The 27,556-nt window shown below is 41.2% G+C and overlaps 1 protein-coding gene across 2 annotated transcripts in view; it reads right to left on the bottom strand.

The window, feature by feature from the left end:
• Positions 1-950: 950 nt before the first annotated feature.
• LOC109407612 (solute carrier organic anion transporter family member 5A1) overlaps positions 951-27,556 on the bottom strand; it is a 264,098-nt gene continuing 237,492 nt past the window's right edge. For both annotated transcript variants that reach the window (XM_062850165.1, XM_029852789.2), the window contains exons 5-16: positions 25,822-26,330; positions 25,562-25,757; positions 25,329-25,489; positions 25,136-25,243; positions 17,809-17,909; positions 17,406-17,652; positions 16,750-17,295; positions 16,398-16,620; positions 16,143-16,331; positions 15,938-16,086; positions 15,721-15,874; positions 951-5,722 (exon numbers count right to left, since the gene is read on the bottom strand). In XM_062850165.1, coding sequence (XP_062706149.1) covers positions 4,600-5,722; positions 15,721-15,874; positions 15,938-16,086; positions 16,143-16,331; positions 16,398-16,620; positions 16,750-17,295; positions 17,406-17,652; positions 17,809-17,909; positions 25,136-25,243; positions 25,329-25,489; positions 25,562-25,757; positions 25,822-26,330 — 3,706 coding nt within the window. In that variant the 3' untranslated portion in view covers positions 951-4,599. The remainder of the gene's footprint in view (positions 5,723-15,720; positions 15,875-15,937; positions 16,087-16,142; positions 16,332-16,397; positions 16,621-16,749; positions 17,296-17,405; positions 17,653-17,808; positions 17,910-25,135; positions 25,244-25,328; positions 25,490-25,561; positions 25,758-25,821; positions 26,331-27,556) is intronic.

A 27,556-nucleotide genomic window follows, 5' to 3' on the forward strand; every position in this document is an offset into this window, starting at 1 on the left:
ACGCAAAATTTTCAACTTTGGAAGCAAAAAGAACGTATTTCTTGTCACTACAATGCATGAAAGTAATGAGAATCTGCAATAATTTCACTTTTCTTCCATTTGTATAATTAGTAATTCAGTCTAGGGTTCGTAATTCACTGATTTAGAAAAGCGCCACCTGCGGAATTTAGCTTTGCGTTTGATGGTCAATTGAAATGTTAATTTTGTTTTTTTTTTCGAGATATTATGTCACTGGAAGAGAAAATGGCAAAAAAGTAGATAGATAAAAAATAACCTATTTAACCCTCGACCAGTCGTGCCTCCAACCAGTTTCAGCGACACAACCCACCCTCACGCTGGGTCTCCAGTTAGCCTAGTGATTAACGCAATGGATCGCCAATCCGGAGACGGCGGGTTCGATTCCCGTTCCATTCGGTAAATTTTCTCCACTTCCTGGGCATAGTGTATCATTGTGCTTGCCTTACAATATACAAATTCATGCAATGGCAGGAAAAGCAAGCCCTTCAATAAATAACTGTGGAAGTGCCCAAAGAACACTAAGTTGAAGCGAGACAGGCCAAGTCCCAGTGGGGACGTAGAACCATAAAGAAGAAGAAGAAGAACCCTCACGCTTATGGTACAGCATGCGTTTTTCATGGTGCGTGTACGCAGTACACGACGCGACCGCTTCCGGGTTAACTGGAGGAAATATATAATTAAAAAAATGAGCATGGAACGAGCTCACACCATAAATACGTCAATACAAGTTAAGTAGGCGACTGCATCGCCAACACTTTTCTAAGGGCCACCTCAAATGTATCAGTTATCAGTAGGTCGGCTCCAGAGGCACGTTCTCCTCCGTTTGGGATGGAAAACCTTCTATGTAATTGACAAACCATATCATTGAGTGAAATAATTGGTACCACCCGGAATTTCTTTTTGTTCCATTTTGCCATGACCACACTGGAAACTAAAGTTTTATATAAATTTGTTTATTACTCGCATCTTACTAACTATTCTCTAGCATTGCTCCATGCCGCTCACCTTTCTATTCCGTTTGTAGCTTTTAACAATCCTCGCTGTCATTTCAGATCCATTTTCTTCAAGATTCTTCACAGAGATTACGGAATCACCACCAAAGTGTCTGTGTGTTTGTGTGTGTGTGTTTGGGTATTTTGATGTGTATGTACAGCGTTTAAGATTGCGCTATGATAGTGTACGTGTGAGCATTGTACCACTACTACGGAGAGTGCAGAACACACAGCATGGTTACTGGGTTTAGAATAGCTCATAGTTCAATTGACAAAGATTTTCATTTTCCACAATTGTGTATTGTTTTTCAGTATGAGATTGAGTGAGTTCCTGTTTTGTGTATGTGCGCGTGAGCAAAAGTGTGCTATAAGCTGAAATAATATTCAGAAAAGACGCGTTTGCAGACGACTGAAAAAATATACAGCTGTGTTGAATCATTACTTCTGCTCCGTTAAGTGCATAAATAGTTGTACATTTTTTTTTAGTTAGGTTCATTTTTAAATTGAAAATAATGAAAAGATCTGTTAATGGAAACACAGTTGCTGTGTACTGTTGCGTTATATTGCACGATATGTTTGCTTTACTTTTTCTTTGCATGCGAAAGATTTTGTCTTTATCAGTAAAAGTTTTAAATATGATAATATTTTGTTACAGTACAGTGTTGCCAAATTATTCATATTCCCAAAATTTATTTCAAATAGAATTTTAAACTGTTTAAACGTTTGGCAGAATTCTACAAGTTTCGATTAAAACCAACTAAGTTACATTAGTGTACTTCTTGTGTACGGGAACTAAGCTTACAAGTTCCTATCTTGCCTTTTATTTATTACAGAATCAAATGTTCACATTTAGCTACAATAGTACAATGTAAAATGTATGCTAAGCGGCGTGAGATGTATTGCAGACAAGAAATTTGTTGAAAACAATAATTCACACAAAACCTGTACGCCTTGGCGCGAATAATTTTCAAATTCAGGCTTGGCTAATCCAGCTACACTATTCAGCACTATTGCCATTGTAAAAAATAAAGCGTTTCGATTAACTAACTCTTGAAAAATCAATCACTACTGGATTCTCACTCGCAAAACACACTCATCACTAACCTACGGGCCTAGTTTGCTAGCATTTACGTTAAAATCCAAGGAAAACGGAAACAACTGTCCAGTTTGCCCCTCTTCCTCCGCTAATAGATGACTCACCAGAAGTCACAACAACTTTGAACACATTACAAATTCGGCTAAAACTCATCCCTTCATCCTCTCCGCTCATTCCCTCTCTGCCCATGTGTTCTCACTAACATTCACTAACGCTCGATTCTTTACCTAGTTGATTCACAGCTCCAAGGTTCATGCTCGTTTTGCTTTTTTATGTTGTCTCATCCACTTCATGGAATGAGACTTTTCAATTGTTGCAGCGGCTCTCAAATTGACTTCCCCGACTTTCTTCATCGATTGATTTCTCAACGGCGCGTTGTTGGTTATCATATAGTCTTCTTTTCCATCTTCTTCGTCAATAAACTTGATAACAATAAGTCGCATCCAGTCCCGGCTGTAGTGCCCGGGTTATGTGAATAGGCTTTATCTTCTGTTTGTATAAAAATATGCTTTTGCTTCTATTTTAGTGTGCTTAATAAATTAGGCATCCGATTTTCTATTACTTCTTCCTGTCAGTGTAGTGTTGCTATTTTTTGCCAGTTTTTTTGCATTGCTGTGAGCTGTGAGTGGTTGTTCTCTGGATTTGTTCGATTGGTTCAACAACTAGCATCAGTTATCACTATATTTTCTGTTTCAACGTTTGTTTGTTTGAACGGTTTTTTTTTGTAAAAACTATTTTCAGTACTAATTGTTTGCTTATTTTCATATCTTTTTTTCTAAACTTTATTAGGAATATTTGGAAGGTTGTTAATTTATTTGCGGTTTCTTGCAAGTCAGCTCGACTACTTGTTTTCCGTTTCCAAAGCCCCGGCATAAGATTTCCTATCGACACTATGCGGTTTCTAACGGATGCGTTGTTGATTTGAAGGAAACATTGCATTGTCGTTACTAGATTATGATTTACTTACTAATGAACTGGTATGGTGTTAGGGATACAAGAATGATCATTTCCAAAATAATAAAAGAACGTGAAGGTGCATTTTTCAAAATAATTTCTGTTTAAGCACTTCAAATGATGTAAAAACGGAAATCAAACTCAAGGACTCATTGTTTTTGTATGCAAGTTCATTACATATCTAAACAAGTTTTGCACTAACACATTGAACTACCTGTGAGTTATGATACATTGCCCGGAATACTATTTCCAAGAGTAGCATTTCCCGTGCAATCTTTTAGACATAATATTTTTTGTAAAAAAAGAGATATTTCCTTCTTGTCAAGATATTGAAATCACTTTCTGGGAATAGGATCATCCCAGGAAGTGTAGCAAACCGAAACACGTTATTATCCATCTGAAAAATGGCACTCTGTGAGTTTTTAAAAAAAATCCTGCGACATTTAAATGACGAAAGCAATGTGTTGCTATATTTCAAATTTTTGTAATGATAATGATAATATTTTAAAAGAAAGTACTTCTAACTTTACCACGAAATTCAAAGAATCTTTTCTGGAAAACGTGATTGAATGATGTACTTCTGGAAATAGTTTGTAGTAAAATACTATGAAAAATCTTTCGCTAAAGATATTTAAAGAAATTTAAGATTCGTTATTTTATCCCTGAAAAAAAAATCCAATAAATAATTTTAAATGCATACAGGACCGTGCACAGAAAAGGCGCCAAGAGAGGGGGTTTCCTTAATTTCGGCAAAGGGCGGAGGGGCGCCTAGTGTATGGAGCATCGGCAACTGGAAGAGCTTAACCCCCAAAACCACTCGCTTGTGCGATAACTTACAAAATTCCATGTATAGTACTTTCAGATGGAAATTTTAGAAGAATTCTCAGAAGAAACTCTCAAAGATTTCCAGTGTTCCTACCGAGAATTCTTCGAGAGAAATACCAGTGAAAACCCATGGGAGAAATTCCGGAAGGAACTTAAATCCAGAAATACTGGAAGAAATCCCTATAAGAACTCCTACAAAACTATTGTAAAAATCCCGGGAAAACTGTTAGAAAGCTATTCCGGGAAACCGACTTAGAGAAATTCCCGAACATTATACCCAATAAGACTACACGTATCTGAAACAATCGATTGGATCCATTTAGATGCAATACTACAATGAATACTTCCGCAATGCTCAATTATCCGCTCGAAAATGATCATTCTTTTTCTTTAATTCTAAACTAAAAATGCAGTCTATGGGATGTCTACGGGTCCTAATCACAATGATACTTGTAACCTTCCAAGCACACAGCTGAAGTTTTATTGTTTTCTGAAACCTTCTTTTATTGCCATTTTCGTCAAAACTATAAAACACAAATCCGATGGAAATTATCCCTAAAAGTGAAAACAGCCAACAACTGTTCCAAAAACTGGTTGTCTCGATGGCAGGGTTCTACACAAAAACAAACTGAAAAATACGAGGAAAAATGAATACCGCACGCGTATGGCATGATGGCTCTGGGTGCCACCACCTTCCCAACACTCCAATTCCGGCTAAACATTCGTTGACTTCGAACCGCTGGGTTCGATGCAGCTTTCTTCCAGCACACCCGAGGACTTATTGTCCAACAGCAGTTGCATCGCTTCTGTCTGCCCGGATGAGGCCCCACTTACCACTGGCGCCGCTGCTGATGATGACCCCGAAGCCGACGCCCCTTGATGGTGGTGTCCCACCCCCAGCTGGTGCTGCACATAATGCTGGTGCACCAGATGGTCATCTCCGTTTCCGGAAAATTTCCTAATATTGCTACTACTTACACTACAACTGCTAGCACTGCTGATTGGCTCGCACGGTTGGTACCCGCTGTATTTCAAATCCTTGGAATTTGTTCGCCGATGCCGCAGTATACTGTTGGAATCCTCTATCAACGCTTTGATCCCCCCCAAAATGCTACCACTACTCTCTCCAACCCCTGCCGCATTCCTCAGATTCAAATCCTTGGAGTTGTTCCTAGAATGCCCGTAGCATTGTGGCGACCCCTTCGCGTACTTGGATTCCAGCTCCTCCGTCAGATCGCTCACTCCTCCAGCTCCCACTCCAGCACCACCACAGTTATTCAGCTTATTCACATTCTTCAACAGATTGACATCGTGCGAGAAGGAACTCTTCCGGGAACTACCCCCACCTCCGTTATTCGCAAGGAACTTGTTAGCAATATCATTATCCAACCGGATGATGACATTATTCGGCAGGAACGAGAACTCCTGCCCGTACGAGTAGTTCCTCGTGTGTCGCTTCTTCTTTGGCGCGTTGCACGGTGCTCCACCGCTACAACTGTTGCTGTAGTTCAGCTTGCTGTGCCCGTCCACGTTGTTGTTCTTCAAGTGGTTCAGAATATACCGGATATTGGACGTCGGTTGTTCAGCGTTACTATTATGCAGAGCAATCCACCGCCCAAGGTGAGAACCGGCTTGTTGCTGTTGCTGGCGGCAGCAGTGCTCCTGATCCAGATCCCGGGAGTTGTTTCGGGTGTGATGCCGCATGAAACGCTTCAGCTTCCAGTCATGGAAGTCCGTTTCCCGATTGGTGGCCGAGTTGGACCGCTGGATCTTGATGTCGCACGAGCTGCTGCGGATGTGCTTTCGAGGCATGTGGTAGGTTGGAGGTTCATTGTGCCTGGAACGTAAAATGAACAGTTGATGTTAAGTTGCTTCTTGAGTTTGTTGAACAGTGGCTAAATATGTATAACTTAACAAAATAACATGAGTATTCATTGCTTTTTTTCGTTGAACTAGTTACGACCTTGCCTCCACAGTTTGCAAATTTCGACACAAGTAATGGCTTCCTGAATGAATATTGATTAGTTCGATTAGTTGATCTCAAAGTCGATAGCATTCTCTGTATACACAGCAAATATGATTGCTGTATAAGAGTGGAATAAACAACTCTTAAGCAAGCTTTACCTTGAGAAACTGCTGTTCAGCTACTTATATTTCTGGGGTATGGGTTAAGTTTAGTTTATGAAAGCGATTACCGAAATCCCTCAGAATTTTATTGAGAGATTTCACCAGTACCTTAGTCTGTCATTTTTAATAGACTCTATCAGATTTTTATAATTTCTTCTGGAATCCCTTCAGAAATTTATCAAGAAATTTTTCCAGGAACCAGGAACTCCTCCAAAAGTTACGTCAGAAATTGCTTCAAAGTTTTCTCATCGGATTTTTTTTTAAATTTTTTGTTCATGCAATCTCCAGAGGAAGATTGCAATTTACAATTTCCTTAAAAATCTAGAAATTCTTTTAAAGATTCTTTTCAAGAATTCCTCTTGTATTTTTGTGCAAAACTGCTTGATCCTTATTGAAATCCTTGAAGAAATCTGAAATAATTCCTGAAGAATTCTCTGGAAGAATCCCAGGAGATATTTCTGAAAGAATCGCAAGAGCAATATCTGAAAAGGAATCTTGTAGGAATTTCTGTAGAAGTTCTTGAAAGAGTATCTCCAGGAATTATTGGAAGAATCCTTCGAATAATTTCCGCAAGAATCTCTGTAGGATTTAAAAAAAGACATTTCTGAATAAAATCTTGGAAAGACTTTTGACGGAATCCCTTGCTTAAATCCCCGAAGAAATTCCCATAATTTTGCAAGCGTCTCTGGAAATATTTTTAAAGAATTTCAGCAGAAATCTGAGCAGAATTTCCTGAAAGAATCCCTGACGGAATTCCAGTAGAATCAATTTAAAAGTCTCTAAAGTATCCTTGATGAATCTCTAGAAGTATAACTAGAAAAATCTCAGGGAATTTCTTGAGAAAATTCAGGATGGAACTTCTGAAAATTTTCCTGAAGATAAACATTTGGAAACTCCTCAAGAAACCCTCAGTAAAATTTCTCGAAATGTTTGTTGATGAGTTTTTAGGCAAATTCCTGAAAAAATCCTTTAGTACAATTCTTTGAGGATTTCTGAAATTATTGCTAGAGCGTTTGGTGGACATATTTATTTAAGAAATAATTCCTAATAAAGGCCGGAAATCCTGAAGGAAAATCTGCATTAAATTCTGCATGAATTTATAGAAGTATTTCAGCCTGAATCACTTAAAGTAATAATGCAAGAATCTCTGAATTTCCTCCAGGAATTTTTGGATGAAACCCTTAATTTCAAGACATATTCCTTTGGGAATTTTCTATGGAGTCCAAAGAGCGAATTTTAAATAAGCACTAGTAGACTTTTTTTTTATGAAATACCCCTACGAATATCCGAAGGAATCGCTGAAAGACTGTCTGAAGAAATCTCTGGTAGAATTTATGAAATAATATTTGAAAGAATTTCTGAAGCAAATGCTCTAAACCAACCCTTAGAAGAATTCCTAAGGTAATCCCTGGCAGTGTTTCAGAAGTGTTTCAGAAGTGTTCCAGAAATGGAAATTTACCTCAAATAATACTTAGGGCCCATATAGCCGAGGCGGTAAACGCACGGGTATTCAGCATGACCATGCTGAGGGTGACGGGTTCGATTCCCGGTCGGTCCAGGATCTTTTCGTAAAGGAAATTTCCTTGACTTCCTTTGGGCATAGAGTATCTTCGTGCCTGCCACACGATATACACATGCAAAATGGTCATTGGCAGAGGAAGCTCTCAGTTAATAACTGTGGAAGTGCTCATTGAACACTAAGCTGAGAAGCAGGCTTTGTCCCAGTGAGGACGTTACGCCAAGAAGAGGAGAGAGGAATACTTAGGAAATTTTGTAGAAATTTCCTGAAGAAATTTCCTAAAAAAATATCAGAATAATTTCTAAGTTACCAATGGAGTAAATTCTTAAAACCATCTTGGTTTATTTCAGAGCGAATTAAGCGGAGTATTTTCTGAAGAAATTCATGGAGCAATTTTGGAAGAAATTGCTAGAAAATTTCGTGAAAGAATCCTGAACAAAGTCATAGTGGAATCTCATAAAGAATTTCTGAAGGAATTTTCAGATAAATTTCTAATCCTAGGAAGAATTTCTTAAGGGAACATTGGAAGAATTGTGGAAAAATTTCCAGAAACATCCTTTAGGAAAATTTTGTGGAGGAATTCTAAACTTTGGACTTTTCTGAAGAAATTTTTAAATGAATCCATGAGTGATTTTCTGGAAGACTTTTTGGACGGTTTTCCGAAAAAAATATGGAGGAGTTTCTGAGGAAACACATGAAAGTTTTTGTAGGAGATCTTTAAAGCTTTGACATTCATGAACAAAGCAGAAACACGTGTTTGATAAACAAATTGAGATTTGAATTGCGAAAAGAAATCCACGTGCACCAAAGGGAATCGAACTAACGACTCTTAATTCGCTAGACGGACGCTACACACCAAACGCTTTCAGCAATATTTTGCTGAATCTTGCCGAGCCGAAGGGTTCATCAAATTTTTTTGCTGAACTTTCAGCAAAGTTTGCTGAATTTCAGCAAAACGTTACTAGTGATCAGCACAGTTTACTGAACATATCAGCAAAATTTTGCTGAATTTCAGCAAAATGTTTGCTGAAACCTTCAGCTCGGCAAAATTCAGCAAAATTTTGCTGAAACCTTTAACCGATTTTTGGTGTGTAATTTACTCCAAGTTACGGAGCCACTTGAGCACGATGTCTGTGACAAAAAAAAACGAAAAAAAACAGTATCAATAAGTCATCCACGAAAGCAATACCAAGGTTCTCCTCTTTAATATGGTGCTAAGAGGGAAACATTCCAACGGGGGGGGGGGGGGGTCTAGAACAATTTTTATTATTTTCGTGAATTCTTGAACAAGTTTCGGCGAAAACCCCATTTTTTTGGGAACTTTTCACTAAAAATTTGTATGTGAAAATAACCGCCGATAGAACATTTGAACTTAGCAGCAAATTAAAGCATTCGTTTGTTGGGTGACTTAGCGATACTGCACGGTGTCTGTGGCAAAAAAATATTATCGAAAAAAATCAGTATCGCTAAGTCATCCACCAAATGAAAGCCAAGGATGTCTTCTTTCATTTGAGGCTATGAGCGAAATGTTCTATCGGGGGGTCTAGAACAATTTATATTGTTTTCGTGATTTCAAGCACAAATTTCCAAAAAATACCTACTTTTTGGGTACTTTACAGGAAAATTACCCCCGGTAGAACATTTCGCTCTTAGCACTAAATGAATGCATAGACCCTTAGCTTTCATTTGGTGTGTGACTTAGGGATAATGATTTTTTTTAATAATATTCTTTACCATAGACACCGTGACTGATTTTTTCTAATTATATTCTTCCACCATAGACACCGTGTAACCTTCTCCGTTCCTTGAAATCGCAGAACTCGACTTCACTAATGAACGTGATTTGTTCCCTTTCACAAGCCAAATCTCCATAATTAGATTTGCAACTTCATGTCTCTGTTGTGTGCAATGCGCATGTCAAAGCAGGAGAGGAATTATTTTTCAATTATCGTGGGTACCAGAAGGCAGCAGGTTGTCAGAGGTACCAAAAGGATCTCAGGGTCATTTCAGGGGTTTCAGGGGGTTACATTTAGCACCAGGAGGCTTCCTGGGATCTCAGGGGCGCTTCAGAGAGTCTCAGACGTGTTTCAAGAAGTCTCAGGGGGTGTCAAGATGCCCCAAGAGCAGTGTTGGTAAAATCACACTCAAAGCACACTCAGGAACCGCTTCTGCGTGAGCAAACTCGCGCGCAATTCTGAATCATTTTCTCATGTGCGAGATTTTCATGCAAAATCTCGCTCTCATGAGTCAAGCGCCGAAATCATTGCTTGTAAAACAAATCCAAATAAATTTGAACGGCATTCAATGTTGTTGTACGCTAGATTTGCTTTTGTTCTATCATATAATCATAAAAACTTCGATGTAAATAATAAAAACAACAAGAAATAAAGATGATTTTGGCGCGCCAAGAATCGCGCGTGAAATAACTCAACCATGAGATTTGAGAATTTGAGTTTTTGCCAACACTGCTCAAGAGTAATTCAAAGGGTATCAGGAGATTCCAGGGATAGTTCCAGAGGATTTTAATGGCGTTCCGATGGTTCCTAGGGGTACCAGGAGATCTCAGGGGTGTTTCAAGGGGATCCCAGGGGATTTTAGGGAGTACTGAGAGGTCTTGGAATTCCAGAGGGATCCGTGTATTTTAAGGCCATTTCAAGGGCGTTTGAGCGAGCCTCAAAGGGGTTTCAGGGGGTCTAAGGGGCGCTTAAGGGATCTTTTTTTTTTTCCTTCTAAACCATAGGGGGATAATCTGCTCAACAGACACCCTAACAGAAGGTTAGGGTAGTGTAGGTCTGACAGGCCGTCTTCTACAACAAAAGTAAAATCCAGGACTACTCTCTCCTCGTACCCACTAAACCATTCCTATGGTCGCCAAACCCTACGTCTCTCCGGAACCACCAAGAAGGTATTGCTTCAGAGAGGGGCTAGTGCACATCGCACCCACAAGGTTAGCTGCGTAGCCTGCAGCAACGAACATCGATGACTCGCTTTGGAGAGTCCATCACGGTAGCATGCTGGCGCTTAGCCAGTTTCCCGAGTGGTCCTCGCCACTCCCTTTGTCCTCGGAAGGCGGGCAGAGTCAACCCCGCCCGCGCCATACTGCTGAGCGGACATCAAGAACTGATGCCCACATGCAACCCGATCTGACCTGCCCGCAAAGGAAGGGTATCACTACCCTTCAGGCCCATCAGATGCATCAGTAGGTTGCTGACGGCAGGGTCTCCACCTGCCCCGACCCTTGCCGGGGACCCCTTTCCAACCGCGGGCTTGGATCCAACCCAGTAGACCGACGCCACGACAGCACCGCTACTGGGACTTCCTCTCCGCGGCCACTTAATCGTTGTAAGGGTCGATCTCGACCGCAGGGCACCGGTATGACCTACGAAGCCGACTCCGAACCCCTGGACCACCTTTTGTACTGCATCTGGACTAGCCATTCTCCGAGTCCACGCGCCACCTCCTCTGTAGCTCCCAGACGATGTGGGTAATAGCCGTTGAAACGGCGTTCCAGCCAAACTCATCCCTACACATCTTCTGGACCAAGTTGTCCGGAGTTGTGTCCTCTCCGCATGTGGCAAGCATGCGGTCACGCATTGTGCGAAAACGCGGGCACACGAACAAAACGTGTTCCGCCGTTTCCTCTAAACCATTGCACACTGGGCATTCGGGAGAATCCGCATGCCCGAACCGGTGTAGATACTGTCGGAAGCAACCATGACCTGTAAGGACCTGTGTCAGGTGGAATGTAACTTCCCCATGGCGCCTATTAATCCAACTATCTACCCTCGGTATCAACCTATGCGTCCACCTTCCTTTGGTGGAACTGTCCCACGCGCGCTGCCATTTGACCATAGAGGCCATCCTGGCAGTCCTGCGTATGCCTCTTGTGCCGCGCATTTCGAAGCACTCCATGTCCTCACTGATAATAATGCTGATAGGCACCATACCAGTAATGACGCAGAGAGCGTCGTGTGACACGGTACGGTACGCGCTCGCAACCCTCAGGCACATAAGCCTGTAAGTACTTTCCAGCTTCCGTCGGTAGCATTTAGTACTTAGCGCGGTGCCCCACGCCGGGCCGCCATACCTAAGTATGGACGTAGCAACACTTGCCAGAAGCTTGCGCTTACTGGCGTACACCGCAGAGCTATTGGACATCATCCGGGACAGTGCCGCAATAGCTGTGGAGGCTCTTTTACAGGCATAATCGACGTGGCTACCGAAGGTAAGCTTATCGTCGATCATCACGCCCAAGTGTTTGACGGAGCGCTTTGACAGGATAGTACACTCTCCTACACTGATCTCCGTCTGCTGCTCCGACTTCAGGTTGTTAACAACCGTCACCTCTGTCTTGTGGTGAGCCAGCTCCAGTTTCCTGGACCGCATCCACGCCTCCACAACCTTGATCGAGTGGTTGGTAGTCAACTTTACCTCCTCGATGGTTTCACCGTAGACTTCGAGCGTAATGTCGTCGGCAAATCCGACAATCACCACTCCCACTGGATACTCTAACCTCAACACCTCGTCGTACATGACATTCCATAACACCGGACCCAGGATGGAACCTTGCGGGACTCCTGAGGTTATGTGAAAGCACTTCCGACCCACCTCCGTGTCGTAGACTAGTACACGATTCTGAAAGTAACTTCCGAGAATCTTGTACAGGTACTCCGGTATCCCCAGACGCAAGAGCGCATCGGCAATAGCAGGCCAGCTGGCGCTATTAAACGCATTCCTTACATCCAGAGTCACTACCGCGCAAAAGCGAATTCCCCTCCTCTTAGGCTCGAGTGCTTTCTCGGCGGTTTTTGTAACCGACAAGATAGCGTCTACTGTGGACCTCCCCTTCCGGAAGCCGTACTGGTTACTCGAAAGACCATTTTCGCCCTCGGTGAACCGCAACATTCTATTGAGGATGATCTTTTCGAGCACCTTCCCCGCCGTGTCAATCAAGCATATTGGTCTATATGCCGACGGGTCTCCGGGTGGTATCCCCGCCTTTGGCAATAGTACCAGGCTCTGCCTCTTCCAAGCTTCTGGGAAAACTCCCTCGTCCAGGCATTTCTGCATAGCAGACCTGAACATCTCGGGAGCCTCTGCAATAGCTACTTTTAAGGCCAGGTTCGGAACTCCGTCCGGACCTGGGGCCTTACCTACGCTAAGGGACTTAGCTATCCCCTGCTTAAGGGATCTCAGGGATTCTCAGGGGCATATCAGGGGGCTTTAGGAGTGTCTAGGGGATCTTAGGAGCTCACCAGAGTACCTCAGAGGGATCCTAGGGGTGTCAGGGAGTTTCAGAGGGTTTCAGCTGATTTCAGGAGGTTCCATGGGGTCTCTGAAGCGTTTCAGAAGCTTTCGGGAGCGTTCCAGGGAAACTCTGGGATTTTTAGGGATCACAAGGGCGTTTCAGTGGGTTCAAGGGGATTTCAAGGAATACCCGAAGGTCTCAGGGACTTTCCAGGGGGTTTCAAGGGAGTTCCTGGGACGCTTCAGAGGGGTAACTGAAGGTTTCAGAAGCATTTTAGGATGTCTTGAAAGGTACCAAGAGGTCTTAGTATTGTTTCAGGGGGTCTCTGGCAAGCATAGGGAATCTCACTCGCTCAACCTTATGTTAGCTATGCTAAATAGCAAAAGAAAGCTGATTTCCCTATGCTGAATAAGAGCACGGTTCAACAAGAATGAACGCGACACAGCAACAAATCAGGAGAGAAACAAATAGAGTGACATGAATCAGTTTGGATCGTTGATATTGCAAAAGAACGTTCGCGCTCTTAACCATCGAGTGGAATTCAGCTGATTGAATCAAAACGCGCTCATTGATTTAGTTCACAGTACCTACTGCATGCTTCCAATAAACACTAAATGAACGTTCCAAAACGATTGCTTTCGCACCCGATTCAAAATACGAACACTCGTTCAATAGTGATTTGTTCGTCTTTGGTACACAGATTCAGTAGCTATTCATACGGTTCTCGTTTCTTGCTAAGTCCGGTGCTCGGCGAATGAAAGGAATGGGCAATGAAAGTGTAAAAAAATTGCTTGGCTGGGAGGAAGCACGCTCGCATCACATTGTGCGTGGTAGTGAGTTGGGGATACGCAATAATTTAATGATTGTTTCCATCCCTGGTCTCTGAAACGCTTTAAGGGGTGTTTGAGAGGGTCTCATGGGCGTTCCAGGGAGTTTCATATGTGTTTCAAGGGATCATACTATTGAAACGCTCTTGAAATCATTACTGGGATTAACCCTTTAAAATATCCCCGAACGCCGTTCACCTCTAGAGGTCGCGCCAGAAAAATCCTTGAAACTCGATGAAACGCCTCTGAAATACCTTGAAACGTATCTACAACCTTATTGAAACGCCCTTGAATCCCCCGTAATACATTTAAAATTCCCATTATTTCTGAAACTCCCCTTCTACGACCCTTAAAACCCCATGAAGCAAATGTCTCGAAAACCTCCCTGAAACATCGATACTTCCATTTACGCCCTCGAAAACTTCATAATCAATTTGCAATGAATATGACACCCTTTGGAACGCATTTGAACGACTCCATAAAGGGGATGACCATAAAACACTTGGTGATATTTCTGGACATTTCGACCACAAACCTAATCTCCCTCCCTAAAAACGTTCCTGAAACCACCTAAAACTCTCTGAAATGCCTTGAAACGCTTCTGAATCTTTTCGTAACGCCTTTTAAAAGTTTATGACCTTCAATCTAAATCTCCCTGAAATCCCGGTAATCCCATTGAAACGCCAACGAAACCTGTCGGAACGCCCTTAGAGGGCTCCTGATATCCCCTGAATCCCCTTAGAATGTACATTACAGTGCAAAAGTAAAGTACTTACTGTAACATCACTTAATTCCAACCACTAGTTAAACCGTAGACATTGCTTGCCGAAACAGCGAGGCTTTGTTATAATTGTTATTCTTTTTTCATGTTTAAGTGTAACATATTCGAACGATTTATGAAATATAACTTTTTAATATACATCGGATCCATTTGCGTTCTTCGTTCTGTTTTTTGATACATCCTAAGCTATACTTCTTCAACACTAGTTACATAGTTTCAGATCAGTTTGAGCCCCTTACAAGAAAAATGCTAAGTAATACCTTGACATCACCCATCCACACCTTGCCAAATAAAAGGGTGGAACGGAATAAGGAACCGGAAAAGTGATTGAAGTTTGGCGAAGTCATGGTAATACATAGCATTTTTTCTTGTAAGGGGTTCAAATTGATCTGAAACTATGTACCTAACTGATGTTAGCTAAGGATGTTTCGAAAAACATTGGTAAAGAACGCAAAGGTATTCGATGCGTATAAACAATTTAAACATATTTCATAAACAATTTGAATGTGTTACAGTTAATCATGAAAAAGGAATGACAACAATAGCAAAGCCTCGTTGTTTCGGGAAGCAATGTCTACGGTTTAACTATTTCACAAGCGTTGGATCACTTTGCGATCTTCGATTAAGTTTTGCGACAAATCCTACACTATACTTTTACATTATCGGTAACACGGTTAAAAGAAAATGTTAAGCCTTCCACGAGAACAACACAAAATACATGGTTTTCCATATTAAGATAAGAGGTGACGAAAATGTTGTGACAGACATGAAGATTCCGCAAATTTGAAGACAGCTTAGAACTCTATCATACCGAAACTAATAGCTACCATAAATGACACTTGAGATTCATGTAATGATATTTTATTTTTAAATGTTTGTTAGTTTTGGTCGTCCGATCGTGAAAAGACGGTTGGAAGAATGTAAGAGTTTAAATTGATGATTTCATGTGTTTTTTTTTAATGTTTAATATATACTTTAGAGTCCGCATAAGCTGGTCGAAGGCCAGTAGAATCGACCGAAGCGTTTGGACAATAGGGTAACATAAAGTTTATTTGGGATCGAATCCCACTCCCGACACACTCGCAAAAAATGTGAGTTCTTCCTTCGGAAGGAAAGTAATGCGTGGGTCTCGAGATGAACTAGCCTAGGGCTAAAAATCTCGTTAATACAGATAAAATAAAATAACAAGGTTTATCATTTCTCGCTGAAAACCAATCAATTAAAAGTTTGCACACATGTAAAAACCCCATAAACACTTCAATACGCGACGCGTAAAATGAAGGCATTAGACTTAATTAACTTATTATAAGGAACTTAAATTATTCAAACTCACCTGTGCTCCAACTGAATCGGATTTGAATCGTTCCGCCGATGTCGGCTGGCAATCAACACTCGTTTGCTGTTATTATCGCCGATTGAATCACCCGAGATACACTCCCCATTGAATGGCACTACCTGTCCGTCCAGATTTCCTTTCTCTTCGAACACTAAAATACAAAGTGCGTATAGTATTTACAACGCTTATTAAATTGTCTACTTGGGATACTCACGTTTATCCAAACTGATGATTGATCCAACCAGTTCATTCGCTGACATCGGGTTTAATTTGTCCAAATTTTTCCGCCGGCGAACCAACCACCAATCGATGATAAATATGGCCAGTGCAATTATTTTTATGCTTGCACATACTCCCACATATCTAAGATTGAAATAATATTAAAATTTCCTCAAAGATCAAGGATTATTAATACTCACTTGTACCGGAATTTCTCGATGTCGTAAATAAGACATCGTCCACCCTTTTCTCCACAGGTGGACTTCCACAGCAAACAAGACGAATCAATCAGATTGCCAAACACGATTGGAGCCGGAATATATCCGAACAGGCGGAATATCACAAACTGCATCCCGAGGGCAAACGAGCGTTCCTCTTCCGAAACCGATCTGTTCAAAATGCACAATCCAATCAGTTGAAGATTCCGAGAAAACTTCCCCACAGAAAGAACAAACCTTAAAACTATCATCAACAGAGGCATCTGCGTGGAGGCGACGACGAACGTCATGAAGAACAACAGTATCAGGAACGGGTAGATCGTCCGACAGGGCTTGTTGCAGACGCCGGCAGTGGCCACAGGAACTACGGTTACTTCGGCAAAGTTTTCGTGGGCATTGAGGGCTTGCGCTTGCGCCCCCTCGGCCCCCGTGTATACGTTGGTTACGTTTGCTTGAACACCTGAGAGAAATAGGGTTTGAGACATAAGCGATTGTTTTTGAAAATTTAGTTCAAAATTTGTATAACTATGTATTCAACCTATGTATTTCATCAGGTATTCTTAACATTTAATTACATTGGAATACTCACAAGCACAGTTGGTATAGTTGGAACTGGAAGAGAACGCCGTACAACCGGCGTGACACGGACTGAAGTAAGTCAGTCCATTATTACCGCAAACCGGTTCTACATCGTACATGTGGCACTCGCAACCGAAGTTGCACGCTGCGGTCAAATTGACCTGGAAGGGTTCCACATTGTGGGCCGGCGAGCTATTGTAGTATGGAATGGTTGTTCCGGCCATTTTCAGATTCTCGCAGCCCAAGAAGAACAACAGCCCGTAGCAGGAAAGACACACCAAATTGGACACCAACACGAACTGCACGGCTCCTTTTGGTTTGAGCTGAAACCGCTTGAGAATGCATCCACCTATGAAGATGCCAATGCATGCTCCAGGAACGGCTATCGACCCGGTGTAGACACTGGCTTGGCTCTTTCCCAGGCTGAACTGCGTCTCGAGGTACTTTGGAAGGAAAACGACGAAACCGGAAACAATCATCAGTTCCATGCACGCTCCCAGACAGGTAACGATGTACACCGGATTGGTCACCAGACGCCACATCGACAGTGGGATATCTGTTGAGGGAAGGCAAACGAGGAAATCGTTATAGCACCAATCATTCCACTTGACATCCATCTCCGAAGGCACATTCATCTCGCATGAATGCGCACAGACAGACTCTTACCTTTAATATCCTTTCCATATCCGGTGTCCTCGTGTGGTTTACTGCCGGACGATCCCAGCTGACCACTTCCGCCCACCGATTGCTGCTGTTGTTGACCGGGCGGTTGCTGTTGCTGCAATTGATGTGCCTGAGATTGGGCCGGTGGTGGTGGCCGTGGCAAACTGCTGGAATTGTTTGCCGATAATTGCTGCAGCTGGGGCAGCTTCTGTTCGGCGATTCGAATTTTCTTCTTTTCCCGGGTGAGTACCTGCGGACGGGAATAAATAATCGAAATGATGGCCATTAATTTGCATTGAATTATGGGTGCCCATTGTGCTGTGTGGAATGTGCTCGCTCTTATTGACGGACGGTCACCGGTCGGTTGTGGGTTTTACGCTTTGCGACAATAAATGCGAGGACTTACCTTGGGAAAGGAGAAAAATGGGATGGCGACCAGTATTAAAAGGATACCGCACACGAGGAATCCACCCCACCACATGCCGACCCACCGGCGGTCGTCTTGGTCTGGAAGTATAGGAAATAAAATAAATATAGGATGAGGAATGAAAAGATAATTGCTGAATAGCTGAACATAAAGTAGCATTCGACATTATAGGTGAAATCTGGAAGGTCATTGCATTAGTTGCGGCCATCAAAGTATTCTAGGGACTATTCATAAACCACGTAGACTAATATTTGGTCTCCGCATACTCCCCTTCCCTACCCCTACGCGATCACACTACTGAGCGCTGCCTACAAGATACTCTCTCAAATTTTATGCCACCGTCTATCACCGATTGCAAGAGAGTTTGTGGGGCAATATCAGGCTGGATTTATGGGCGAACGCGCTACAACGGACCAGATGTTCGCCATCCGCCAGGTGTTGCAGAAATGCCGCGAATACAACGTGCCCACACATCACTTGCTCATCGATTCCAAATCGGCGTATGATACAATCGATCGAGAACAGCTATGGTAGACTATGCACGAATACGTATTCCCGGATAAACCCATATTCCCGGACAAAAAAATATATCCAAAAATATGGTGCGAACGTCGAAGAATGGGACTGCTCGAGCATCTCATGCACCATATTGAGAGTAATTGAATTATATTGCATCTTCAAGCTGCATGCACCATCTGAAAATCTTATATATTATCTAAGCATTTAAAACACATTTGTTTTTACAGGCAACATTTTGGCATATCATACACCAAATTGTATTCCATGAACCTGATCCATGTTGGCTTGGTGGGAACTATTGCACCACTGACACATGCGATTTCTTAGTATTCCATAGGCATCCATGATGCTTACAGAATCATCTATGCATCCATGCTGATGCATAATGATGTGTTTTACATTTGATTTCGATGCCCCCTTTTTGGCATTTCGCATATAAAATAGCATTCCATGTACCTGGACTATGCTGATTTCTGTGCCACATTGAGTTTCATGCACCATGGCACGAATTTCAAATGCACCTTAATATAAAACACGTTGAGTATAACATAATCAGGGTGAAACTAATGTACCATATTGACATCATGCACCTTTTTTTTTGCATTCCTTGACCACCAGAATGTGCACAGAAGCTTAGCATAATCTCATTTACCATTTTTGAATCAAATATGTGTCTAATGCGAAATCATGCACCATCGTCAAATTTCATACAAAAGCTCTTCGAGCGTAATGGTGCCGTTCACTATATCGTCGGTTTCCTGCAATAGGGGCACAACTCAAAATTTGTCATTTTTGAGATTTTGATGGCAAATGATGAAAAACCATGCAAACTTTCATCTCACAAAGACCCGTTCCGAAATTCGATGAGAAACGCGAGATTTTCACATTTTCGCCAACTTTCCGCAATAAAGGCACAACTCAAAATCAGTCAACTTTTTCAATAGTCGATGAAAAATAGTAATCTAAAATTCATGAAACAGATAGTCCTTCAGCCCCTTTCCATGATACAACAATAAAAGTTCGTTTATTTTTGTCGAATAATAAGAGAAATAAGCGAACTTGTAGGAGGTGCTTCAAAATTGCCGATTTTCAAACGCTCATTCTGAAAATTCACATTTTTTGAGTTGTGCCCCTATTGCAGGAAACCGACGATATCATCTAGGTATCTATTGCACTATTATTATTATTTGAAGTTTCGAACATGACAATAGCATTTCATGTACCATGACCCATGTCAACTGTAATGCATCATACTGACATCATACACCATGATCCATATCAGAATTCCATGGACCATCCTAATGATCTCAGAGTAATCTAGGGATCCTATACACCACGGTGACATCATACACCTTTATGGCGCACGCAATTAGATTTTTATGCAGCAACTAATGTGAACACCATCTTCAAATCCCCTACTTCTTCTAAGCATTCTATATATCAAATTGCAATTACTTGCCACGTATGAACTATCACAGGGGATTTTTTCGGCTTTCAGTCTATCAAGCGATTAAAACGAAAGTATCTTTCTTACGCCCGACGTTTCAATGGGTTTTACCATCTACATTTACAGAACTTTTGAAATTCCATGCACCTTCTTGGTGTTCATTGTATCATCCAGGCATCTTAAACCGGAGGAATCCATGGAGACATTCTTAGAGGAATCCCTGGTGGAACTCCTGGAGGATATTCTGAAATAATTCCAGGATTAATCTCTGGAGGAATCTCTGGAGGATCCCCAGAATAAGTCCATGGAGCAACTTCTGAAGAAATTCCTGGAGAAGTCTATGGAGGAATCCCTGGTGATATTTACGAGGATGTTCTAGAGTAATTTCTGGAAGAATTCCTGAAAAAAAATCCTAAAAAATCTTAAAGAAATCCATGGGAGAATCCCTGCAGGCATTTCTGGAGGATTTCCTGGAGTTATTTCTAGAAGAGTTCCGGGAGAAATTTCTATAAGATTTTCGGGAGAAATCCGTGGAGGAATTCCTGGAGATGCCCCTGCAAAAAATCCTAGAACTATTTCTGGAGAAATTTCTGAATAAATTTTTGGAGGAATTAATGGCAGAATAAATGGAAGAATTAATGGGGGATTTCCTGGAGGATTCCCGAAGAAATTTTTTGAGGTATTTTTGGAGAAATATTTCAGGCTTCCTAAAGGAATTCCTTGAGGAATTCCTGGAGAAATTCCTGGAGAAATTCTAGAAGAAATTCCAGAAGAAATTCCAGGAGAAATTCCAGGAAAAATTCCAGGAGAAATTCCTGAAGAATTCATTGAGGAATACCTGTGTGCATTCCGGGAGGTATTTCTGAAGAAATTGCTGAATGTTTATTTGGAGGAATTCATTGATGAATTCCTGTAGGAATAACTATAGGAATTTGGAAGAATTCTTTACTTCTCAATTGTCAATTTCTTGACAAACACTTAAGGCTTTCTGGAGGAACTCATGGAATAATGCCTGGAGGAACTCCTCGAGGAATTTCTGAATGATTGGAGGAATTCCCGAAGAAACTCCTGGAGGAATCATGGAGAAATCCCTGTAAGAATTCCACGAGGAATTCCCGAAAAAGTTTTGGGAAAAATTCCTTCAGGATTTTCTGGAGGAATTCGTGAAGGAATTCCTGGAAAAATCTCAGGAGAAAATATTGGAGGAATTCTGGCAGAAATCCCTACAGAGTTTTCTGAAGAAATTCCTGAAAGAATTCTTGCAGCAATCCCTGGAGGATTTTATAGAGATTCTGGGAGGAATTTCTGGAAGAGTTCCGTAAGAAATTGCTTTAGGATTATGTGGAAGAATCCGTGGAGAAATTCCTGGAGGAATTCATGGAGGAATTTCTGAAGGAATTCCTGGATAAATTCCTGGAGAAATTCCGGGATAAATTCCTGGAGGAATTCATGGAGGCATCCCTAGAGGAATTTTTGGAAGAGTTCCCGGGAGACATTTCTTTAGGATTCTCTGGAGGAGTTCTGGTATAAATTCCTAGAGGACTTTCTGGAGGAATCCCTGGAAGAATTCCTGAAGGTGTTTCTGGAGGGTGTGAAGAATTAGCATTAAGTTAAAATTCACAAATACAAAGAAATTAAAAAAGAACATTGCTGGAGGAATTCCCGAAGGAATTTGTGGTCGAATTTATGGAGGAATTACTTGAGGAGTTTCTGGAGGAATTCCTGAAGGAATTTCTGGAGGAATGTCTGAAGGAATTTGTGAAGGACTTCCTGGAGCAATTTTGGGATGAATTTCTAGAAGAATTTCTGCAGGATTTTTTTGACGAATTTCTGGAGAAATTTTTATGGCTTCCTCGAGAAAAAATTGTTGGAACTCCTCGAATTCCTGCAGGAATCTTTGGAGGAATTTCTGAATAAATTCATGGTTTCTTGAGAATTTCCTGGAGGAATCCGTGGAGAATCCCTGGAGGAATTTCTCGAGGAATTCCAGGAAGAGTTCCGTGTGAAATTTCTTTAGAATTTTCTGGATGATTCCGTGGAGCAATTCCTGGAGGAATCCCAGGAGGAAATGTTGGAGAAATTCTGGCAGACATTTCTAGAGGATTTTTCCTAGAAGAAATTTTAGGAGGAATTCCAGGGCTATTTACTGGTGGATATACTGGAGAAATTAATTATTGGATGAATTTCTGGAGAAATTTACCAGGCTTCCTGGAGGAATGTCTAAAGGAACTTCTCGAGGAATTTCTGGAATTATTATTGAAGAATTTCTGAAGAAATTCATTAGTGCATCCCTGAGGGAATTCCTGAAGAATCCTGGAAATAATCCTGGAGAAATTCCGGGAGAAATCCTTGGAAGGAATACACGAGGAATCCCTGGAGGAATCCTTAAAAGAATTCCTGAAGGATAAGTCCATGGAGGAATTCCTGGAGCAATTTCAGGAGAAATCTCTAGAAAAATCATTCTTGTATTTCCTAGAGGTTTTTCTGGAAAAAAATCCTGATAAAAAACTTATGCAGGGATTCTTGGAAGAATTTCTAGAGAAATTCCTGGAAGAATTCTTTGAGGAATTTCTGGAAAAATATTTGCGGCTTCCTGGAGGAACTTCTCGAGGAAATTCTAATAGAATTCCTGAAGGAATTTCTAGAGGGATTTTTAAGGAATATCTGAAGAAATTCATGGATGAATCCCTTTAGGAATTCCTGAATGAATTCCTGGAGAAATTCATGGAGGAACCTGTAAAGAAATTTCTCGAGGCATTTCTAGGGGAATGTCTGTAAGAGTTCCGGGAGACTTTTTTTAGAATTTTCTGGAGAAATCCATGGAGGAATTCCTGGAGGAATTCTTTGAGGATTATCTTGAGGAATGCCTAGAGGAATTCCTGGAGAAGTCCATGGAGAAATTTCTGGAGGAACTCCTGGAGAAATTCATGAACAAATGCCTAAAAAAAATCTGAAGAAATCCATAGAGGAAACCCTGGAGGAGTTTCTCGCGGAATTCCTGGAGTAATTCCTCAAAGAGTTCCTGAGAAATTGCATTGGGATTTTCTGCAGAAATCTATGGAGGAATAACAGGAGGAATCCCTGCAGAAATTCCTGGAGAAATCCCTGTAGTTCTGTAGATATTTTAGGATGAATTTCTGAAGAAATTTTTGTAGGTATTAAGGGAGGAATTCCTGGAGAAATTCCCGAAGAAATTAGAGACGAACCAGCCAAGGGCTGAAAGTCTCTTAAATAAAGACAAATCAATCAATCAATCAACCGAAGAAATTATTTGAGGTTTTTAGGAGAAATATTTTGGGCTTCCTGGAGGAATTCCTGGAGGAATCCCTGTATATATTCTGGGAGGTATTTCTGGAGAAATTCCTGAATTAATTTTTGGAGTAATCATGGAGGAGATCATTGATGAACTCCTGCAGGAATAACTATAGGAATTTCTGGAGGAATTCTTTAAGGTATTTTTAGACAAATATTGAAGGCTTCCTGGAGGAAAAGGAATTCCTGCAAGAGTTCTTTGTGGTATTTCTGAAAAAAATTTTGAGGCTTCCTGGATGAATTTCTAGAGGATCTCCTCGAGAAATTTCTGAAAGAATTGCAGGAGGAATTTTTGAGGAATTTCCGAAGAAATCCATGGATAAATCCCATGAGGAATTCCTTGAGAATTTCCTGGAGGAATCCATGGAGGGATTTCTCGAAGAATTCCGGGAGGATTTCCTGGAAGAGTTCCTTGTGAAATTTCTTTAGGATTTTCTGGAGGAATCCGTGGAGCAATTCCTGGAGGAAATTTTGGAGGAATTCTGGCAGATTTCTCCTGGAGAAATCTCTACTCAGGAGGGATCTCTGGAGGAATTCCTGGAGGTATTTCTGGAGGAATTCCTGGAGTATTTACTGAAGGAATTCGTGGAGGGATACGTGAGGCTTCCTGGAGAAGTTTCTGGAGAAATGTCTGAAGGAATTCATATTGCGTGTAACACCATGATTGTATTTTGCACCCCCCCCCCCCCTAAAAAAGAACCCTGCGCACGCTAGTGAATTTTGCCCATTGCACAAATAAATTTTATAGATGGTAAGTCTTTCTAAACTCTATCCTAGAATCATTTTTTTCTTTTTTTTTCAGAATCCTCCACTACTCGGGAGGAACAAAAACATAAAGGGTGATACGGTCAAAATTTGGTCACACAATTTTTTTCATAACTTTAGACTGCGTACACTAAAACAGCTGATTTTTGGACCAGTAATGCTACATTATATGTAACTTATACCATAAAATTTTCATCAAAATCGATTGAGTATTGGTTGATATATAGATAAAACCATCGACCTACCTTTTTAAAATTTTGTACAAAGGCGCTCCATAGTAAATTTTTAGAAATTTAAGGTCAGTAAAGCACAACTTTGATTATAGAACTACCAATACTGCTCCGATTTTTATCAAAATTTTACAGTATAATACTATTATGAAAATATGTTCTTAGTAAAATTTTGAGCCATTTTGTATGAATACTTTCAAAGTTGTAGCAGTTTGAATATGAAAAAAACTGACCGGGTGCCACTTAAGCAAATATAATTTTGTAACGGCTGGATCAAATTGAATGAAATTTTTACACAACATTTTGATATGCATACTTCACACACAGAAAAATTTTCATTGGAATCGGTTAAGTATCTCTGGCTCTATAAATAAAACAGTAAAAATGTGTTCTTATTTGTGCACAAAATATTAAAATTGCAGATCTCAGGGTTCAACAATATCTCCGCAAATACTAGACCGATTTTGATGAAAATTTTATGGTACAAGCTACATATAATGTACCATTACTGATCCAAAAATTAGCTGTTTTGGTATACGCAATCTAAAGTTATGAAAAAAATTGCGTGACCAAAATTTGACTTGACTTGACAAAATTTGACAAAATTTAACCACCCAAACAAATATAACTTTGTAACGGCTGGATCAAATTGAATGAAATTTTTACACAACATTTCGATATGTATACTTTACATACAGAACAATTTTCATTGAAATTGGTTCAGTATTTTTGGCTCTATAAATAAAAGAGTAAAAATGTGTTCTTATTTTTTAATCCTCTTTGTACAAAATTTTAAAATTGCAGTTTTCAGGATTCACAATATCTCCGCAAATACTGAACCGATTTTGATGAAAATTTTATGGTATAAGCTACATATAATGTACTATTACTGGTCCAAAAATCAGCTGTTTTGGTGTACGCAGTCTCAAGTTATGAAACAAATTGTGTGACCAAATTTTGACCGTATCACCCTTTATACCTATTCAAACTTTGTCGAAATAACTATAATATTAACATGCTGAAATCAACTTACCTATATTGATATCACTGCCGGAAAACGAATCCATATGGAACGACAGAAGATACGCTCCCAGAAGAAAACCTAACACTGGACCAAAGGCGGCCATACTGTACATTGCACCTGTGAAATTGAAAACAAACAGACAATTGCATTAACAGGTTGAAATTTCACAAAGTTAGCAACACAGGATAATCCCAACTCTCACCTATATACATTGAAGAGCTCTCTTTCCGTACGTGATCGTCGACGTACGTGGTACCGAGTGTGAACAGTGGACTGCCTCCGCCACCGAGCAGAATCTGCGCTATGACGAACAGTATCACCGGTCCGAAAGTGGATGCTTTACTCTTGAGACAGTTGTCACCCCTGGGAGCAACGGAAAATAAACGGATAAGTTACACTTGAAATTATAACTTTATTCGATTTGAAATTTGTTACCTCAAGTTGTGCGTCGTCAGTGGAGGATTCGAGAGACTGTTCGATAACCGACCCAGCCCCATGTCCTGCTCCCGTACCGACACCAGCCGGCAAATGTTGTCGGCCGTTTTATTGTCAATCATGATGCCCGGATTGGGCTCCCCGGTGAAGTGCGGTACCATGAACACGAGCGAGCCGATTCCCATTATGACGGCACCTGATTTGGGGTGGAAATCAAGATGAAGGATGCTGTTTTCTGAAGAAGCGTATCAAGATCTTACCGATTCCGATCCACACGGGAATGTGCCTCCTACTGCCCAGGTAGCTCACAAAGATCACCGTTATCACATTTCCGATTTCGTAACTCGACGCCACCAATCCGGACAGACTCGAGGGAATCTCGAATCGCTTCTCGATGGTCGTAATCACCGAGTTGATGTACCCGGAACTGAGCGCCTGCTGCAGCGTTACCAGAATCGACAGCAACAGCACAAACACCTTGATCCGGGCGAACTTCTGAATGGCCGACGGCCGACAGGTCAGGATGCCACAATCCCGCGAGTAGTCCTCGTTCACAAGCAGCACGTTGGGAAGGGGTTTTTCCCGTTCCATCATCATGACACTGTTCGATGGCTGCCGGCTGTGGCACTTGATCACCGTGTCCGTGGTGGCCGTATTGATCGAGTTCGGCAGCGACTCCGGCTCGGTGTCGTGAGGGATGTCCGCGCTGCTGTCATCGGTTTGGGCCTCCGCGTAAAGGCCGGTCATCGCGTACATGGACTCATTCCGCCTGGAATTGAAGAAAGAGAATCAGGAATGCATTCATTACTTATTAAATTTTGCTGCAATATTCCTTATATTGCATCCATCATTTGTAGCAGAATCCCGCATTATTCAACAACAGTTACTGGTGTAATGAAAGCAAAACACAACATTTGTTTTAAGTAATTAAACTAACTGAGTACAACATTTGTGTCAAGTCAATTAATTACCTGTGGTTCTCATACCATCTCATTAGTCTCCGATGATGGTAGTTTCAAATTCCACCGAGCGAACGCTGTCCGTTCATTGGTTTGTCAGACCGAACACCCAGTAGCGGTATGTGCGTGCCTAATTCTAATTTGATTCTGGTGGAGAGCGATTTAAATCTGAAATAAGAGGTGTTGTCATCCCCCGGTTGGAAGTTTCTGAACTCGAGTCGTTCAAACAACCATGCTCGTTGGTGCGATGGTTAGCTAAACGATTTGGTGTGAAATTGAGAGGAATGCTTTGTGGTTATTTGATGGCACTGCACCGAACGCACTACTGTATTTTCTAATACAATGTTGCTCCAGAAATCTAACACGGTCAGTAGTGGCTATTGCACAATTGAAACCACATGTAGAATGCTGAATGTGAAATCATTGGTGGTGAGTGCACCGCAAGAGCAATCTTCGGCAATAGTTACTAACTTGATGTGAACCACAAAATGATTTGCAACCAGCGGCAGGGGACACTGTACATTATAGTGATGCACATTTTAAGGATAGACTTGTTAGAAACCCAAAATGGCCGCCACTATGGCCGACTTTGGGACCTACTCACGATTTCGAGGGCACAAATCTCTTCATAAACAAAAGCAGCGCACCTGATCTTCTTATTTTAAGCTTATTACAAGTGAGCAAGAACAGAATAATGAAAATCACTGTTGTTTGAAGCTTGCGTCTGAAGTTCTGATGCACTGTTGAAGCGGGATTTCAAGACGTTTGTCCTTAAACCTTCCAGGATGAGCGTCGTTGCAAAAAAAAATGAAAACTAGCATAGAATTCTCGCTCATAGTGGATTATTCAACCCACAATTTTCTGGGTTTTGGGTAAGGGCCAGAGGAGGAGAAATAAATATAGGTCATTGGATCTACAAGTATAACTAGGTATCATTTGTTGAGCAAGGAACAAGATTCATACTCACTCAGCCTCATTCAATATTTAATATTGGATTAAGAAGTGAATTCAATAACTGTTCAGGGTTTCCGAGAAT

The sequence above is a fragment of the Aedes albopictus genome, chromosome 2 (genome assembly GCF_035046485.1).
Source record: "Aedes albopictus strain Foshan chromosome 2, AalbF5, whole genome shotgun sequence".
Taxonomy (NCBI): domain Eukaryota; kingdom Metazoa; phylum Arthropoda; class Insecta; order Diptera; family Culicidae; genus Aedes; species Aedes albopictus.